The sequence below is a fragment of the Cupressus sempervirens genome, chromosome 3, assembly GCF_028749045.1.
Source record: "Cupressus sempervirens isolate cs-2001-9-10 chromosome 3, ASM2874904v1, whole genome shotgun sequence".
Taxonomy (NCBI): domain Eukaryota; kingdom Viridiplantae; phylum Streptophyta; class Pinopsida; order Cupressales; family Cupressaceae; genus Cupressus; species Cupressus sempervirens.
The window spans coordinates 821,744,161-821,764,237 of record NC_143120.1 but is presented as its reverse complement, the minus strand read 5'-3'; the positions used below and the strand labels follow the sequence as shown (position 1 = coordinate 821,764,237).

General features: G+C 35.4%; 1 protein-coding gene across 2 annotated transcripts in view; it reads left to right on the top strand.

Annotated features, from left to right (window-relative positions):
* The window catches only part of BAM4 (beta-amylase 4), a 38,100-nt gene extending 20,176 nt beyond the window's left edge, over window positions 1-17,924 (top strand). The window contains exons 2-10 of one of the 2 annotated variants that reach the window (XM_089822026.1): window positions 10,359-10,487; window positions 10,709-10,958; window positions 11,137-11,357; window positions 15,310-15,387; window positions 15,519-15,678; window positions 15,997-16,250; window positions 16,444-16,513; window positions 17,131-17,199; window positions 17,587-17,924. In XM_089822026.1, coding sequence (XP_089678152.1) covers window positions 10,359-10,487; window positions 10,709-10,958; window positions 11,137-11,357; window positions 15,310-15,387; window positions 15,519-15,678; window positions 15,997-16,250; window positions 16,444-16,513; window positions 17,131-17,199; window positions 17,587-17,787 — 1,432 coding nt within the window. In that variant the 3' untranslated portion in view covers window positions 17,788-17,924. Of the gene's footprint in view, window positions 1-10,346; window positions 10,488-10,708; window positions 10,959-11,136; window positions 11,358-15,309; window positions 15,388-15,518; window positions 15,679-15,996; window positions 16,251-16,443; window positions 16,514-17,130; window positions 17,200-17,586 lie in introns of both variants that reach the window. The other variant, XM_089822024.1, reaches the window with a different exon arrangement.
* The last annotated feature ends 2,153 nt before the right edge of the window (window positions 17,925-20,077 follow it).

Genomic DNA, 20,077 nt, shown 5'->3' with positions numbered 1-20,077 from the left:
ACGATGAACTGGTGTAAGACCCTATATCCTTAGTCAGTTACACTTTATATATACTGCTAGCTTGGTGTAACTCCTCACTAAGTCTGTATCTGGGAGCTTAAGGACTGAAAAGCACTACCATCTGGTCAGTGCACTTTGGCCAAGGATTCACTCTACATGATTAACATGTGGTCAGTTTTGCACCCTATCCAGCTTGCACCCTTAGAGACACATTAGGAGTTAAGGAACTCATTGAGATATGGGGTCATAACGTCTTGTTCTTTGTATGTTTTTGACATACTTGTTTTGCATATAAACATAAACATCTAGCTTTGTTTCTTAAGTTGTATGCTTTTAAATTTTTCATAGTACCATGCCAATGTAACATGTGAACCATTCGGCATGAAACTGCACAACACAAACTCTCAGCCAAGTACTCCGTTAGGTCCTCATCTGGTCCTAAGAAGCACATGTGCCAGAGCTGTTTGCTCTCGTTATGCAGGCCCTTACTGAAAGGCTCATCGACAAGTTCCATTCTTATTAAGTGAGCTCTCACAACTGTGCTGAGAACCTCTCACATAATCAGCAAGGTACCATTCACTATGTTCTCTTACATTGCCTCTCTATAAGGCTATCTTTGCTGTCATTTTTCAGATATTATAGCTTAAGAATATCAGTTATAGCCCATAGGCAGTTTGAACAGCAAGAGAAAAACTAAGTTCTATTTCTTTCACAGTTATTTCTTGCTGTATTGACAATATTTGAGAATACCGAGGACTAGTTTACTGTCAGTATCTTTATATTTTCCTTTCATGTTAAAGTCTGTCTCTTTTGTTCAGCATTAAAGCATTCAATCTTATTCTTAACATGGGTCAATCTGAACCAAAGTAACGTGAATCGGAATCGGATCGGAATCAGCAAGGCCGAATCGAATCGTGAATCGGCAATGAATCGGCGATGAATTGGCAAATTTGACAAAACCCTTTAAATTTAAATATTTTAACAATTTAAAACGTATTTCATGCACCCTTTACTGAATATAACTTAAACACACTATAACATCATCAAATAGAAGTTAAAACTTAACATACATAAACATGGAAGTTTGGAACATAGAATCCATCACACACGTAACTATGTTATCTAAAATGTAAATTGTAGGCTAGCTGAAGTAAATAGAAATCAAATGATCATAATGATTTAAATCATAGAATGTATGTAAGATGATCCATAAGACATCAAATCATAAATGTATGTAAGAATCTAACATGAAGATCCATGAAAGTTTGAAACGTATGTCTATAAATGATTCAGTATCAATATCTGCAAACAAAATATAAAAACAAGGCTCCAGCTCAAGCCTCAGGTTCATAGTCATCATCATCCAAAACATCATCCTCAAGCTCGGCTGCAGCCTCAGCCTCAGCCTTTGAGTATCCAGTCTATCTAGTAGCAAGGCGTCTAATGTAGGTCCTAGAGGACTGCCGAGCCATATCTCCCACATGTAAGATGGGCTCACGAACGTCGCTAGGGCCTATGTCTGTGTGTGTGCGCGTGCGTCTACCAATGCTTGAAGAACGTTCTCTAGCTGCCTCAGCCTCTATATCCACCTGGTCAACCCACGCATGGTCTTCCTCAATGAAGACTAGATCCACAACCCCTGTGAGCCACTCTGATCCTGGATCAATCTCCTCCAGAATGATAGGAGAGGAGTCAGTGCCCAAAATTTGTCTGATCCTAAGACAAAGGTTGTAATGAACAAAGACAAGATCATTCAACCTCTACATTGTCAACCTGTTTCTCCTCTTCGAGTGGATATGCTCGAACATGGACCAACTGCGCTCACATCTAAAAGCGTTGTTTGGCTGACTCAAAATACAGATGGCAATTTTTTTTTAGTTTTGGGGTTGTGGCTCCAAACATTTGCCACCATCTATCTGAAATAAGGTAAAATAAAAACAATTAGTCTCATTTACAAATTACAAATTACAATTTAACTCTAAAATTACATAATCAACTTTAAGTTTAGATCTAGATTCATGAACATTGAATATATTATTTAATTTTTACCTGGCTGTATTGTTTTCCGAGTATCTATGGCCATCTTGCTAGAGAAAAGTGGCCCTTCTTTATTATTGAACTTATCGAGCTCAATAATTGCAACACTGCTATCCTCATTAGTACTCAACCTCTGGATCATTGTATATAATCCAGTGAGAACCTCCTCATCCGCCTTGAAGTCAGGACAGAAACGAAATGCCAGATCCAAAAAGTAAGCTACTACATGGATGGGTCTGTGGAGCTGATTCTGCCATCTTCTATCAATGATGTCCCAAATAGGGGCATACTTCTCCTGCACTCTTGCATACTGGGCTCTAATGGCCTCCTTGGCCTATCCATGCCCTCATATATGTAGCCCATAGAAGGCTTCTCCCCATCAGCAGTTCATAGGAGAGATACAAGGGGCTCAGTGGCCTACATATAAAGTAAAACAAAAATTTGAGTCAAAACTTAAATATAGAATAATTCAATAATATAACTTAAGATAAAACTAAATGATTAAACAATTAGCATAGTAAACTGTAAAATATTAAATGTTAAATTGCAATAAATTTACCTTCAGGATTTCTCTAGCAGGTTTCCAAAAACCATTATCATCAAATATGCAATCCACCACATCTATCCTTGTAGTGGTCACAGCATAGGAAGATGAAATCTACTCCCGCCCAACAAACATGCTCCTCAAATCATCCCTTGATGTCAACAAGGACTGCAAGGTGATGAAATTTGAGACAAACCTCCTGATCCTTGGACGAGCTAACTCTGTCTCCTGTGTACTTCTTTATTGTGCTAAAGACGAATGATTATAAATAAACTTGCATATGTTTTTTGCCCTTTCCACACATGACTTGACCCACTCAAGTTTGCCAATTTCCTCCAACATGAGGTCAATGCAGTGTGCTGCACAAGGGGACCAAAATATGGTGGGGTGCCTCTCCATCAAAAGTTTACCTATAACAATTTTAAGTTAATTAGAAATTCAAATTTCAAACATGTTAGAACTTAAGAAACTTAGAAATTCTAATTAGAATTAGAAAAAGTTTAAAATTCAAATAAATTTATTTCAAAATTTGAAAAGTTAAAAGTTTACCTGCAGTAACATAACTTGTATTATCCGTCACCACTTGCACCACATGTTGTTCCCCCACCTTTGCTATGACTTCCTCAATAACTTCACATAAGTATGTGGCATTTTTTACGAGTAGAAGCACCAATCTATTTGAGGAACATGGTATATCCTACAAGTAACAAAACAATGAATTATAATTAGCAATCAACAAATCAAAATTTGAAATAGTCAATCACGATTTAAAATTATGTATGTAGGAAAGTAGAATGATCAATCACCTCCACAGGATACAAGAAAATTGAGGAGTGTTCTTCTTCTCCTATTTGTCCAACCATCAGTCATGATGGTGCAACCCTTTTCGATCCACTCCTTTCGGTTGTCCTCGAGCTCATGCCTCATATCCTTAACCATTTCATCTAGGAGGTATCCACTCAACTCAGCCTCAGTTGGGGTTTCAAACCCCAGACCACAAATAGCAACTGCATCTATCATGTTCTGCCAATAAGGAGCCCTGTCACAAATAGATAATGATATTGATTAGAAATTTAGATGTCAAAAACTCAAATCATAAAACAAGTAGATATAATTAAAGTTCTACTTTTACTTTTAACTTTAACTTTAAAGAAAACAAAGAAAAAAGAATTAATTACCTGGCTGCAATAAATGGAATGTTGCAAAAGTACCAAAATTTGCAAATCTCTTTTCTGGCAGCATCATGAATCTCCTTGTTCAAACCCATGCCCTCGAGCGTGGGTTGGGAGCCAGGAGTATTGCAGGGCACAAAGTAACTGTCCATTCTGTTTTTTCGCACTCTAGGCCGCAATAGGTTGGTGTTGGACTCTATCTCAGTATAAGACCGACTACCACTAACACTCGCATGAGCACTAGAACTAGGACGAAAAGGAGGCCTGGAAGAACCCTCTCCAACACAACCTATGGATGTGGAAGCTGATACAGATGCAAATGTAGATGCGGTTGCAGATGCGGGAGCACGAGAGCCAATACCCCTTAACCCTTCAAGTTGCATTTTCCTATTCAACTTGTCTTGTTCAATTTTTTCTAATGCCACTAAACAAGTGTGTTTTGCCTCAGTGTTTTGATGAGTGCAAACTGTGACATCATGGCCAGGTATGCTAGCAATGTGGTATTTCAATCTATAGATACCTTCGGAATTTATTTTTTCTTTACAAAATATACATTTTGTTTGATATTTGGTTCTTCCAGGAAATTCTTCATTATATTTCCAGCATTCATCTTTTTTACCCATTGTGGAAATTGGAAAATGAAAGCAAAGGGCCGCTGCAATAAAAAAAAATCATGTAAAATATCAAAGTTTGCAACTAATAAACAAAAGCTACAAAACAACAAACCCTAGTTTGCAATTTAGTAAAAATAAAAAACATTCAAGATTTTCAAATGAAAACTAAAAAAATTTAACAAAAAATGCATAATGCACTAACATGCAAAAAAAAAAACCAGCACTTACCTCTTGCAAATGAGATGAGGAGTGTTGATATTGACTCCTTAATGCTCCCAATGCAATTTATGGCCTCCCTAGATGGACTTTTGATCTCTTTGGTGCTCTTCCTTCTTGCCAGTTGGAAACCTATGGATTTTCTTTTCTTTTCTTCTCTCTCACTCTTCATCTCCTCTACTCATGCTAAGCAAATAGAAGGCTCTTTAGGTTTATAACAAAGAGGAAAGATAAATTAGAAAGCAAATAAAACGTGTTTTTTTTTAAGTCCAACTTTCCATGCTTGCTGCCGCGGCCAATTTCTGGTGATACCCGATGGCGATTTTGGAAATTTTGCCATGAATCGCCGATATTGGCAATTTAGGCGATTCACATGAAAAAATCGCCGCCAACGATTTCCGATCCAAAAAAAATCAAGAGTCATGAATCTTATTGCCAAATTGGCGATTTTAAGGCAATTTTTGGAACTATGATCTGAAATGTGTAGAGTCAATCTGAACTGCACTGTGTAGTTGTTAAACAGCTCTAGGTGGAATAAAGAAAGAAGTAGAGACTAAATAGTTTTCTTATTCTTTTTCCCAGCTGATCAGAATGAGAGACTTTTCAGTACCATGGCTGTGTACTTAATTAAGAAATCTACTTTTTCTTATTACAACTATACTCTTAGTTGTAAGTAGTGATATATAAGGAGAAACCCATTTATTTATTAAGGAAACGGTAGAGTTAGACTATCAGTTAAGGAAGGATATGAAAGAAATATACATTTCTTTTCTACTTGCAACTAAATGAAGAGATTATAACCCTACCTTCAAGATTTGCATAAAGAACTACACAATGAATCTTTTCTGCAAATAAGGAACAGCACAAACGAATCTTTCAGCTATAATAGAACAGCTCCATAAATCTTCAGTTTTGAATAGTATATCATTATGAATTTTCCAGCTATAATTATAAAAACACTCTTCTTCTTCCAGTAATAAGAAAACACAAGTAAATAAACAGTAAAACAGAAAGAACGTACTTATTTGTCACTAAAGACCATGTACGTATTGGTTCATTGTTTTCTTTACGTCAAGCAATAGCCATTATTCTTTTCAGCTTAACAAGACTAAGCAAAAGTAAAATGGTGCAGACCTAACATTCTTGTAATTGCAGTATGAAGGAGATAGTTTATTTGAGCAAGCTCTTCTTAGTGTTACTATTCCTGCCGTTGAACCCCAAATTGCCACAAACGATGTAACTTCCTTGTATTCTTCCTCCGCCACAACAAGAAAATAAAAATGTCAGAAATGAATGCCGTCCATAACTGTTATAATATGTTAAATATCTCTGCAAGAATGCATGCTAATGTTTGATGATTAGGTATGATAAGTCGGCCACTTCTCATCGTGAATAGAATCAGTATGCTCCTAGACATCTTCCAATTCTGTAATAAATCATAGATTGATTTGATTGAAACTCAAATGTTTAGAAGTGCTATGAATTCCACACCCGATCTCCCTCTCAAATTTCCATTTAATAATTCAAACCATAGTTCTTGACATAAAATGATTGACCAAGAATATGGTAAGCAGATTCCAAATGGTTTAAATGTTTCAATAACAACTCAAAAGTTATTATAATTTGATTATATCTGTATATAGATATATATTTTTCACCTGAAATCTCAAATGCTTAAAAATAATTATGAATAAATTGTATTTAAGATACTCAATTACTTATCAAGTAGTGATATATAGATACACTTGTAAATATAATTGTAATATATAACCTACACACACACACACACACACACACACACGGCATTTACAGTGTAGATAGAACGACTTAGGTATTCAATTGGTTTATCTACCCACATGTAATTAGGTAAGTGCAGTTGGACCTGGTGCAAGTTGGTGGTGCTACTATCTAACGACTCCATGGTTATCACCAAATCGGGTGAAGGCATAAGTGAACACACCCTCTTCAAAATCCTACTAGGGACTTAGGTTGACAAAGGTGACACTAATCTGTCCTGTCCTCTACAAACCAGTCATCATTGATTACAACCATATACCTTTCCCCTTTCCTTTGAGGCCAAGTCGATCTTGCATCCACTTACCAAAAGAAACGTAGCTAGTCTGCTATCACAGCATCATAACATCACCATATATTTGTAATGTAAAATAACAATTTCATCTATCCAAATTTTATTGATTGTATAAATCCAATTCTACTATTGAAAATCCAATTTACTCAAAAATAGGCAATATGCAATTATCATCTATGCTTATATAATTGAATCCAGAAACCATCTAGGGCACAATTATGCAAAACTACTGTTTAATTGAAACTAGAAACCATGTAGGGCACAGTTATACGAAACTGCTGTTTAAAAACCAAAAGCCATTTAGGACACAATTTATACCAAACCACTGTCTAATTGAAACCAAAAACTATATAGGACACAACTATTATTAGATTGTTAAAATAAGGCATTTCAAGGGGGTGTGACAAGGAAAGCTCAAAATGCTCAAAAGCAATAAAATACACTTCCACAATCCCATTACAATGTTGGGAGTATTACAACATCCAATAGATCTATCAAGCCAAACAAGCCAACATGCAAGTTACAGATGACATACAAAACAATACATCTACAAAAATGGCCAAAATCAAACTCAATGAAAACTAAAAGCTATGAAATTAAAACCCATTAGCCCTTAGGTGCCCAAAGACACTACTGCAATAAAATTTTGAAATCTGAGCACTCCCAAAAAAATTGGGCAGCACAACACTTCTAAAACCCCAAATTCTCAAAATGAAAACAAATACATGATAATATAAAACTGGGTTGCAGCTAATTAGCTGGCAATAAAATAAATGCTCGAAACAATAAAATCAGCATTAAAGTCTAGATTGTCTGCGACAACTGTGGACCACTAAATGCATAGACACGCTCACAATTCTAACACAATATCCATTATGAAATCCAGATTTACCAGCACGTACCGAAGGGATAATAAATCAATTACGGATACACCGTCCATATAGGGATGATACTGAAACAACATGAAAGTCCGGTTAAGCTATCTCCTGTGCCACTGCCTAGGATAAAGGCATTCAAATCCTACAACTGGTAGAATGGTGTCTAGTACCTGTTCACTGAAACACACAAACATCAAGTGTAGCTGCTCACAATATAAATAGCCAAAGCACATAATATATCAATACAATGACTAATGGAATATTGACACTCCAGTGATGCAATTAGACATAAAGAATGTCGCTACACTAGTTGTCCCATTTTCTACTTCTCAATGTACATATAATATAAATAAACTCTACAGTTAAATTGAATATTTAATTTAAATATATAGCATTAAAATAATCATTTACGATAATATGATCATATAGTAGTGAAAGTCAAAAACTAACCATCTATCACAGCTAAGATATTGGCAACCAAAATAATGTACTGCCATCAAATACATCTGATCATGTAGATAATCACAACAATACGAAAAGAATATATTTTGGATCAAAGTAATCATGGAATAGGATGCAACCACGGGTGGCACTCCATGGGGTTTGTGCAGACAATGTTGGATGGAATGGAATTTCACCATCAAGAAAACCTTTGCAAAGCTGTTCTGTGCGCTTTTGTAAACGGGATCAATTCTAACAAATTCACCAACCAGCTCTGCTAATAAGTTCGACAAAACCAATGTTTTGCATAATCAAAGGGAAGATTACAAATGCGAATCCAATTTGGAAGTCTGAAAATTTTCAACCTCTGGATTGAAGAAAGATTTCCAAAGACACATGAAAACACTGGCACTGCCAAAGAACCATGGACTGCTGTCCTAACAAAATCTTGATCAATAAGTAGGAGATAATTTCCACAGCAAGTCAAATTGTGATATTGCTATCAGGATTTAACAGTGTGATTTTGAGTCAAACTCATTGACCCATGTTTCAAAAGTAGTGATTCAACATGAATCCATCTCTCATGAGAATAAATGGAACACTTAGCACTCATTGGATCTAGGTGATGCTCACAGGGGTGATTCATGTTGAATCACTACTCATGAAACATGGGTCAATGTGTTTGACTCAAAATCACACAGTTAAATCCTGATAGCAATATCACAAAATCTTGATCATCAGGATCTGAAATAGAATATGGGAAGAAACCTCTAAAGATCAGGGACACATAAAGGCTTTCAACTTTACTCAGAATTACTTCCCTCCATTTGTGTATCTCCACAGTGGAAGGTCCTCTGCCTATAAACCTGCAGATCTGGATTTTCTGCCCCTAATTTGAAATAGGATCAATGCATTGATTCCAAGTAAAAATGAGAGAGGTTTGGGGTGTCCTTCACAAAACAAATTGGGATGTCACCCAGACAATTGGAAATTGAACCTTGCCGGTTCTCATCACCAGAAGCCAGTAATTGATTCTGCCACTTGACTTCAAGGGATATCTTCAGCTGGGGAAAACAGTTGTTAGTATCTGGACCAGTACTATCAGATTTTGCTCATTGGGGTTTGCCTTCTACCATAGGCTCCTTAATAACTCAGGGCAATAAGGCTTGTCCTCATTCAAGATCTGTGCCTTGCAAAGCGGCCTGTAAGAACGATAAAGATATTAAGTATTTTTATTGTGTTGAGAAAACTTTCTTCCTTGGGCTTGTCCTCCTGCATATGTGCTTTCCTAGCAGTACATTCTTCTTTATGAAGCAAGCCCTTCACTGCTATTGCTAACTCTGTTTTTGTTCCTGGTGGGGACAGAAAATCCTTGCTGAAATAAAAGTCTGATTTTTAATCCTTTGCTGGGGCTTTTTCTGCCCTTTCTGAAAGACTGCTCTATGCAGTATCATTAAAAGGGGCCTTGCTCTCTTGGGAACTGCAGCTGAACTGCTAATTAACACTCCATATACAGTTGCATTGTCACAATCTTCATCATCAGCTCCTACCAGTAGTTAGAAACTTATGCTCTGTTTCTCCCAGTACTCCAAACCTTTGCATGTTATTTGTCTCTTTGTTATGCAAAGCTTAATCTCTTCGTTTAAGTTCGACATTTAACTTGGGATCTCAAAACTCCACCCAAAGTAATGGCATGAATATGCTGATTTTTCTGTTTGGTATACACATCAGACTTATATATTTTGATAATCAGTTCATCTTTAAATACTTACACATTGCTTTTCACTTTGACTGTGTAAGACATTTAGAAATAAACCAAAAGCAGCATTATGAGATGGACACTTTCCAAAAAATGGGTTCTTTTTGGGTTTAATAATTGGAAACTGTTAGAAGATATAGTTGGCATGGATCAAATTCTCTTGCTGTAAAAATTATCACCAGTATTATCAGATGTCTGTTACTTATTTTAGATCTTCACACCATGCTTATAACAATTTATTCTTGCTAATGTTGACTTGTACTTTCCTGCTTATGCCACTAGGTAGAATTTTGATACTTGAAGGGTACTTCAAGGATTTTTTTTGTTAGTGATTTGAGATAACAACGTGTTAAGTTTATCTATTTGTCTGTAAGTACTTGGAATAATATAATGATACTTCATGGTTGGTGCCAAAGGTCTTATCATAAGTTCAATTTTATTTCTTAAAATACAACATATGAGACACCATAATCATTAATGCCTAAATCATATATTGCTGTGATGCTTATATGGTCCAATAGGGATTACAATCTAGGCAATAAGTCATGTTGTTTTTGGTTTTCTCTTTGTTGACAAAATGTTATGCTTACTTTAAGGGTTATGTACAGTATGGCAGATCATGAGGAGGGCAGCTCACATTGCTTAGACAAATCAAATAAAAGAAGGGTCCCTGTCTTTGTCATGATGCCATTAGACACGTTTGGAATAACTGACTCAGGGGTTGTAAAAATTAAACGGTATGTAGTAGAGATGTTATTTCTCACCTCTTTTATGTTTGTGTTGATGAAGGATTATTGCAGAGTCCTCGGCTTTGTAAAAATACAAATTTTTCATTTTATGCATATTTCGTTTCCTTTTATGTTTTAACAGCTTAATCAGATCACAAGGTGGCTCTTTCTTCCTCCAGAATATTGTGAAGCTTGACACATTAGTCTTCTTTCCTTGCTTAATGTTACAGACTTAAGGCTTTGTCCGTGTCACTACGTGCATTGAAGTTGGCTGGTGTACATGGGGTCATGGTTGAGGTTTGGTGGGGAGTTGTTGAACGTGTTTCACCTATGCAATATGATTGGTCAGTATATGAGGATTTGTTTAAGATGACATGTGAGGCAGGCCTAAAATTGCATGTAGTCTTATCATTCCATGCATGCTTGTACCCCTTTTCAAGTCCAAGAGTAAACATCAGCCTACCACTGTGGGTTGCAGAGGTATTTATAATTTGTTTATAACTGAGTTGACTTTTCTACTGTATTCATGCTGTACAATTCCACAACTTCGGTACACTCTTCATTTTTAAATTCAGAAGGAAGTTCTGTAGGAGCTATTGTACCAAACATGACATTCAAAATTTCTATAATCCTGTGCCTCAATATTTACAATGTGCAGATTGGAAATATGAACAAGGATATCTATTACAGAGATAGACATGGTTACCCTAGCGATGAATATCTGTCGATTGGTGTTGATCAAATACCTCTGTTCTATGGCCGAACAGCTGTCGAATGCTATGAAGATTTAATGATCAGTTTCATAGATAGATTTCAAACATTTATGGAAAATACAATTGAAGGAATTACCATTGGCCTTGGTCCATCTGGTGAACTCAGGTATTCTCAGTTGCACATCCGGAAAATTTTAAAGTTGTTTTATCTGCTTGTTTTCTGATGGATGGTAACATATGAAAGTAATATACTAGCATAAAGTGTGGTTGATTGTTAAGGTAGATGCAAATAGTATTGTTTCTATGATTGACACTATGGGGGTAAGGGTAGCTGTCCAATGTCATTTGAGTTTAATTTACCAAATGGAAAAGATGTAGACATTTGTTTTTTTGTTAGATACATCAAGAGTATGAAAGTAAGCTGGCCTAAGGGAAGAGGGTGTTCATCCTTTTCTCGATCCCTTGCAAAAGTATGCTGTGCTACATATGAAAGGTGGAATCAATTAAAATATTTTTTGTTTTTAGTACCAAGTTACAGAAAGGAACACATGTAGAGCACAAATAAGGTTTGCAATTGGATGAAAAAGATGAAGAGTGGGCAAGAAGATTTAGATTTTGGGAAAGAATAATTTAATAATTCAAACTTTAAACATCAAAATATTCCTTGTTTTTGCTCTGGAGTCTGGAATGTATCATCAAAATTAATTTTGCGCTTAAAGATAGAAGTTGATAATTTGCTTAAAGTTTGGTAATAGATACATGCTGAATCAATGCTACCAACCTTAGACAATTTCAACCACTGAAACCTACGTTACTTGTTTGGGTTAATGCTTGAATATGGGTTTGAGGCTTGAGCTCAGTTACTGCGTACGCTCCCTTGGCCCTGCACACCTGCACTGGGTTTGCCTGGGTGCCTACCTGGGGCCTATCACAGTGTCAGCATTTCATAAGAAATTGTAGAGGCAATTTAGAATTCTTTGAAACTTGCAAATAGCCTGGCATCAAACCGGGTAGGCACCTGAGATGGCCCTGAGTCAGAAAATTTCTTAATATCACACCTGAAGTAGCCTTGAGTCAAGCTTCGGGCATAAGCCATAATTAACGGCCATTAGAAAATTAACATTGTCATTTACATTTTAATTTTTTTTAATCATAGAGTCTATTTTACATTGTTTATTTTTCTTTATTTGTAACAACATTAAATAATTAAACAAAGTTTAAAAAAAAAAATTAATTTCAAACTTACCAACTTAATATATAGTATTTTAGACTTTAGTATTCATTAATTATAATTTTGTGAATATATTTATCAACTATTAAATATATTTAGTTTTACAACTCTGTATATTTTGTATTTTCTTTGATTTTTTTAATTTATATATATTAATAATGACACACACACACAACCCAACACATGTACCCAAGGGAATTTTTTTTCTGCTTGTGCCCCTGTACTGTGTACTTACAGCCGTCCCAACAACTTAGGGCTTGAGTATGCCATATTTAAGCTTTTTTGTCTTGGTATTGGTTAGGGATTGACCATAATATACAAGAAATGAAAGATATATAAATATGCAATTGAATAATATAATATAATATTATAAATATTATATATATATAAACATAATATAAATACTTATATAAATAAATTTTATATTTTTAATATTACATGACTATAATATTATATATTTTTAATGATTTGTCTGCTTGTTGCACAAAGTTGCTCTACTCGCCTGAAAATCCTTTAACAACCATTCCAACAGCATTTTTAGATCGAAAAATCATAAGCATTTAGAAGAAGAAATTTTATAAAGCTGAATGGCCTCGAAAACTCATTTTTAAATTTTTTAAATATCTTGTATTCTTTTGGGTCTGCATGGGGCTGGACCCACGATGTATTTGGGGTGCCTGGGCCAAATCTTGGGTGAATCTAATTCATCTCTTCCTTGAACTAAAATCTGTTTAGTAGTTTTGCACTTTGGCAGGCAATTTTTAGGAACTTGGTAGCTTAGATAGAACCATGTTTGTGTGCACTATTTTTGACCGCAAGAGCTTTCATTAGAGCTCTTACTAGAGCTTTGAAATTCATAGCCACCTCTCATCGACACATTTATGAGGTCAATGATCCTTAAGGTATTGTTTATTCTTCCACACTTTCTATTTGACAGGAAGCTCCCATTTTAGTTCACAAGTTTCCTAAAATCCTCCCCAATGAAGCTTGCATCAATTATCTACAAGAATTTTGCCACCTGGAGGAGTTAAATCACGTGCTCCAAAGAATAGTGGCTGCCTACTTCCTCCTTCCCTACAAGCACAGCAAACAACCAATCAATTTTTGTGTCAATGAAATAGGTTGTCATGATGTTTTCTTCAGTGAGGTCTTTAGTGATCCCAAAATCTTGGAGGATGTCCCTTGTGATTGAGAGGAAAGTTGACACATCATACCCATAAATAATTGAGGATGATGTTTGGAAGGTCACTTCCTATCATCAATCATATTGCATCTTTAATCATAGAATCAATATAGAATAGTTGCTGAAGACTCTGAAGGCCATATTTGACTATGTTTCTCTCCCATTTTCCTTGGGGTAGATGGATTATTCAACTCATTGTGCTGCAGGAGGATCAACTAGAAAAAAATGAATACAAAACCGCCAAAAAGGAGAGGTAAATATAGTTATAATCAAATTTCCTTTTCATTGTAGGGTTCTAGCGTTAGCTTTAGGGCTCTTTAAAATGCAAACATAATATTGAATTCTGACCATGCTGTTTTCAGAGAGCTTTAATATTGTTTAACCCTTTTGTGGAAGTGGCAAACTTTAAATAAGAATTACTACACAATTAAACTCGTATCACTACCCAATCAAACTTGAATCAGTACCCAAAAGGTGCTGCAGCCACTAATCAATGATATTTGAATTGAAGCAGCAAATCAAGGTAAAATATGATTAAAGAAACACAATCAAACCTAACCCGCTGTCAGAAATGGTCTCCTAAAGTGCTGCACCTTTCTTAGGATTACAATTTCTCTTTCTTAGGTTAACTAAAATAATCACTGTGCTGCGGTAATCTTTAACTATGCTCAGCTTCAAACATATATTAAGCTGCTTGCTTGGTTAGTATTATATTCCACACCAACAGTGAATAGCAAAAGGGTTTAGTAAATTTAATTAAACTAATATTTTTCAAAGCTTTCAGTGATATGGTTATGTGGAATGCCCATTTGATTATGTAATTACTAATTACCAGCTGAAAATTAATCAATCTTCACCTATTTCTTGTTTAGTAAATTTAATTAAACTAATATTTTTCAAAGCTTTCAGTGATATGGTTATGTGGAATGCCCATTTGATTATGTAATTACTAATTACCAGCTGAAAATTAATCAATCTTCACCTATTTCTTGTTTGTTCTTTCTTGCAATTCTCATCACAGATTTCACCTTGCATTTTACCCTATAAATATTCAAATATTTTTGAATATTTAATCTTAAAAGTGAATTCAGTGGGAAGCCCAAGGGTAATCTTGAAATGGAACTACTAAATCGATTAGGAGGGTCTAGGCTAAGTTTAATTTCAAGGAGGGGACTATTATATATATTCCATCAAATGGATATGGAACCTGTACCAGCTTCTGTCTGCTGGGATGCATCTAACCCAGCAAGCTGGATGTGGTATTTTACTCACTTCCAATGTGATGTCTTGTGGGAGGATTTGAATCTAGGAAGGAGTTCAGCCATGGATGGTACAAAGATTTTATCAATTAATTCATCCCATTTGACTCAGCTATCAACTTCTTTTACTTGCTCTTTACAAGTGGTAATGCGTGTTACCAGGTCCAGGTGAGTTTCTTCTGGTATCTACCTGGCAACTTTTAACTGGCCTGTAACAGGTCAGTTTTCTTAAGAATGGTCATACTCAACAAAATATAAAAAGAAATGAAATTGTAGTACAGACTGCATCGGTTGTTCCGTTGGAAATCTCTTTGTTGGACAGTTTAAAAAAATTGCTTTCTGTTTAATTAATTCTTGCCAAATATAGAAGGGCACAAATGTTTCTGAAAATTTCTTTTGTATGCTAAATTCTCCTGGCATGATCAAATTTGACTTTGGTATACAGGTACCCTGCACATCCATTTTATGATGGCAGATGGAAGTTCCCGGGCATTGGAGAATTCCAATGCTATGACAAATACATGTGAGGACATTTCTTTACTAGATTACTTAAATGGTCTGTACCAGATTCTTGCATTTCCAAGTGTCCCAGTTATTGGCAAGTAACTATTTCCTTCACAATTTATAATCTCCTTCAAAGGTTGTATGTTGCAGGATGGAAGACTTGAAGCAAACTGCATTTCAGGCAGGGAAGCCTGAATGGGGATTCACTGGGCCACAAGGTGCTGGTAGCTACAACAGCTTTCCTTTGGGAGAACCATTTTTCAAGGATGGGCAGGGAACATTCTTGTCAGATTATGGACAATTCTTCCTGGTATTTCGAGCTTTCTTTTGAATTATGAGCATTTCTGTGCATTTATTTTGCATCTATATACCAGTAAAAAGCATATTGTCTTTGAATTTGTTCAGAAGTACTAATGAATAAAATAGGAAAGTATGATACTTCATCTGCCGTCATTTCCGACAGAGAAGACCATAGAGGGATTTAGCAACATTAGTGACGAAATGTGCTTTTATATTTTAAATTTTTGATAGGGATGAAGTTATCTGGAGATGAAAGAGTTAACAGCATCTCATATGTGCATATTGAATGTAAGAAACAATAAAAAAGCTTGATTTTAGCTTTTTGCAGGAGTGGTACAGTGGAAAGCTGGTTGAACATGCTGATTGTATCCTTAGTAAAGCTGTTAAGGTATTGAAGACACACCAAAGAGATGCACCAGACTCGGTTCTCTTAGTGGCAAAAATTGCTGGAATACATTGGTGGTATCATACAGAGTCTCATGCAGCAGAGCTTACTGCTGGGTATTATAATACTGCCTACAGGAATGGTTATGACTCAATAGCTGCAGTCTTTGCAAGACATGGGACAGCAATTAATGTTCCGTGAGTTTGCCAACATTAAGTATTATTTATCTTGGAATATTAATGAATATAGTCATTGAACAAATCAACTAGTAAATGCAACTCAAAATTTCGTTATAAGGTTTTTAAATATTGCATCGTATGCTCTGAAGTTGTGTTTATCAATTAATATTTTTAAATAGAAGATTCAGTATCTCAAAACATGTGTTATCAGTTGTTTGGAGATGCTTGACAGCGAACAGCCAGAGATCTGCCATTGCAGTCCAGAAGGTCTTCTTAAGCAGGTAAGTGTTTCCTATTTTCGAACAACACTGTAAGTTCTCTCATTTATTGTATGTTCATCAAGCTTATTGGAATTTGGTTAGGCTAGTGTGATGCATGTTTGTAAGACACGTGCACTGATGTCTATGTGAATGGATTTTTCAGTCTCTGATGAAAAGGCAGAATTCTTAGTGGTACTTTTTGTGAGGTTGGGTTCTGATTGAACGTTTCCAGTGTTGGAAAGAAACTTTGAGTCCTTGTTTGGGTGTAGGTTTCCATTCATTTTAATTTTGTTGCTCCAGATTCATGTCAAAACACATCAGAGTTTTTTAATAGACAATTGACTATTTGATCCTTGATTGCTATCTAATATGGTGCTACGGTGAGGATCTTAGGGTGTTTTTATCGACCCCAGTGTTCTTTTGGCATTTTCTCTTGCTACTATTGCTAACAACTGGAGAATAGGAGATCAAATTTCCCTTCATCTCTTCCAACGCGGGAATTGCAGCTGACTAGTTGTAGTTTGTGCGGTCTATTCTCTGATTGCTATGAGTTATATATATTGGCCGCTTTTGCTTCCCCTGTGCAAGCTGCTGTTCCATTCTGCTACCTAATTCTGAACACCTCTACTATTTTACAGATAAGAGAAGTTGCATTGCAAGGAAATATATCTTTAACTGGTGAAAACGCAATTCAACGATTTGACAAGGTAACTTTCTTTGCTCTTGTGCTATATATGTTCTGTTGTTATACACTAATTGATATTGGAGAATAGACATTATTGCATACGATTGTGATATTCTGTGCAGAATTTCTTTTCTTTTCTTTCTTCTCCATTTGATCCTGTTTTGTGTTTTTATCAAACTTCATTTGTTCTTATTGTGACATTGGTCATGCCAAATATGTCTCAGTAAAAAATGACTTCTTAGTTTCATCTATTTGTGCCATTCAGATCCTTTGATGTTTTTGAACCTTGAAATCCCCTAAATATAAAATGGCTTTAGACTTCATCGGTTCCATACACCTTGTTCCTTAAGCTTTTCTTCCACTTATACACGACGCCTCTCATTATTGTGATTTTGATGCGATACTATAGGAGGCGTTCTGTCAAATTGCGATGAATGCTTACCAACGTCCACAAGTCATGAGAGCATTCACATATTTCCGAATGAAAGAGGCATTATTCCGGGCTGACAATTGGAAATCTTTTGTGCATTTTGTTAAACTGATGTATAGTAAGTCTCAAGATGGAGGCTGCAATGGCAAAATGTATAGTAATTTATGCAAAGCAGGATGATGTCATGGACATTCCAACGGTTTGCTCAATATTCTTTCCATAGCTAAGGCTAATGTGTTATTTATAGCACCAAGTTTCTTGTACATAATAATCTTTTTTTCTATAGTTTATCTAATTTTGATCCCTTTTATGAAATACCTCACATCTTGAAAGACATCTCAGGAAAAGTTAAAAAGTAAAATTCCGAACAAGTCTATTAGGGTATTTGTGTTGATCACACAGCTGTGCCGTTTCTTTATATTCTCGGTTATACTGAATTGCATGGTGTTCAATTACAAACAGATGGCGCGTTAGAATGTTTCTTAGTTATAGAGGATCGCTGTACCGTATCTTTTCCTTGAGAACACAACTTATGACATGTCAAGGAATGCAACGAAGCAATTTTATTTTGTACAAGATTTTAAGGTTTACATAATATTTTGCATTTAATTTCTACTCCAGTTAAACTACTTGTAAAGTGTCTGAGGACTGGAACTTGAGAATATTCCATGTTTTTCTCATTTATTAACAAATTTGCAGAAGAGCAAGCTTGCATGCTAATTATCTATAAAATATTTTGTAAGATACTGGAAATGAATTTAAATGGACCCTTTCAGCTTCCACGAAACGTGACAATCTGTTTTTGGGTCTCAGATCACTAACAGTTATACGAGATTACCTCGCGTTCCTTGTAGGAGGCACCTAATAGTGTTGCAAAAAATGCAAGTGATGCACGTATACCTTAACCCCACAGTCAGTACGATAGAGGATGGCGATTTAGGTAGACATTTGCAATTTTGAAAAGTCTATGATAAGATTTGGCTGGAAATTGAAAATATATTGATGTGGCTATCTCTCGCTGATGTAGCTTGTACGAATCAAAAACACCAGCCAGCCCATTGAAGTACGGGGAGGTATTTTGTAGTGGCATTTAGGAGGATTTCAGTAGGTGGGATTGAGGATTATGACGTGACTATAATATAGTTCTTAATTAAATAAAATAATTTTAATATAAAATAATATTCAAATAAAATTATATAACTTCTCTTAAAGAAATTAAGGCAACTTGTAAGTAAATAAAAACAAAACCAGTTCTAAAATGAAATAAAATAATTATTACGTTAATAAAATTCCTTCATATTGTAGAACATAATATTTGAAAAATTAAAATAGATCTTAAAATATTTTTTGGTATTGAATGTAAAATACTTTTCTAAGCAAAAAGTTAAGTAAATAAGATCTCCTAAGCAACATATAATAATTAAAGATTTAAATTATAATCATAAAGCAACTTTAAGTGGGAGTACACTTTAAAAAGCAAAACTATAAGACAGTTGATAAGCAATAGATAGTTTTCACAACAAGAAAAATAAATTTTGTGATATTGCTATCAAGATTCAACTTTGTAGTTTTTGAGTAAAATTCATTAATCCATATTCATGAGTAGTGGTTTAGAACATGCTTGCCATGTAAATAGATGGAAAACTTGGCATTTATTGCATCTAGCTGATGTTCACAAATGTAAAACATCTATTGTAGTACCATTCCAAACTCAAACATGCTTGACCACATGGTTCTCTCCAAGGTTTAGATTGCATAGAAGAAGGGCATAAAAATGTGAATGTTCCCAGCGCCAAGGAAGGACTAATAGAAGAATTGAGGGTCATTCCAGAGTTGTGCATGTTGATGAAGATCCAATTGATTACATTTTGAAGATGCTAAAAGAGAAGTCCTAGTTAACATAAGAGTCTTGCTAAGTGGTGAGAATGTACCAGATCAAATGAGGGGCCTGTTTTACACAAGGTGCAAATGTGAAGATAAGTGTTGTGATGTGATAATTGATGGTGGGAGAATCTTGACAATCTAGTGTTAGAAAAGATGGTCACAAATGAAAACCTGAAGAGGTAGACACACCTGCATCCATACTGTATTACTTGGGTGAAAGATGACCACAAGGTTATGGTCGATGAAAAATGCTTAGTGAAGTTTAAGATTGGAAGCTACCAGGATGAGGTGTTGTGTGACATCATACTTATGGACATGTCATGTTGTAGGGTAGGCTATGTTAGTTTGATAGACATGCTATACATGATGGACGTGCAATTACCTATACTTTGATAAAGGATGGAGTGAAATATAAGCTGAAGGTATTGAAGGATATAGATGAAAGGGTATGTAGTGCTGCTAGAGTTTGTTATGTTGATGGAAATGAGTTCCTAGAGGGTATGAGGTGCGTACATATGTGTATTGCTATAATTCCAAAATATGGTAGAGGAAGTAGAATAAGCACCTACAAAAGCTATAGATTTGT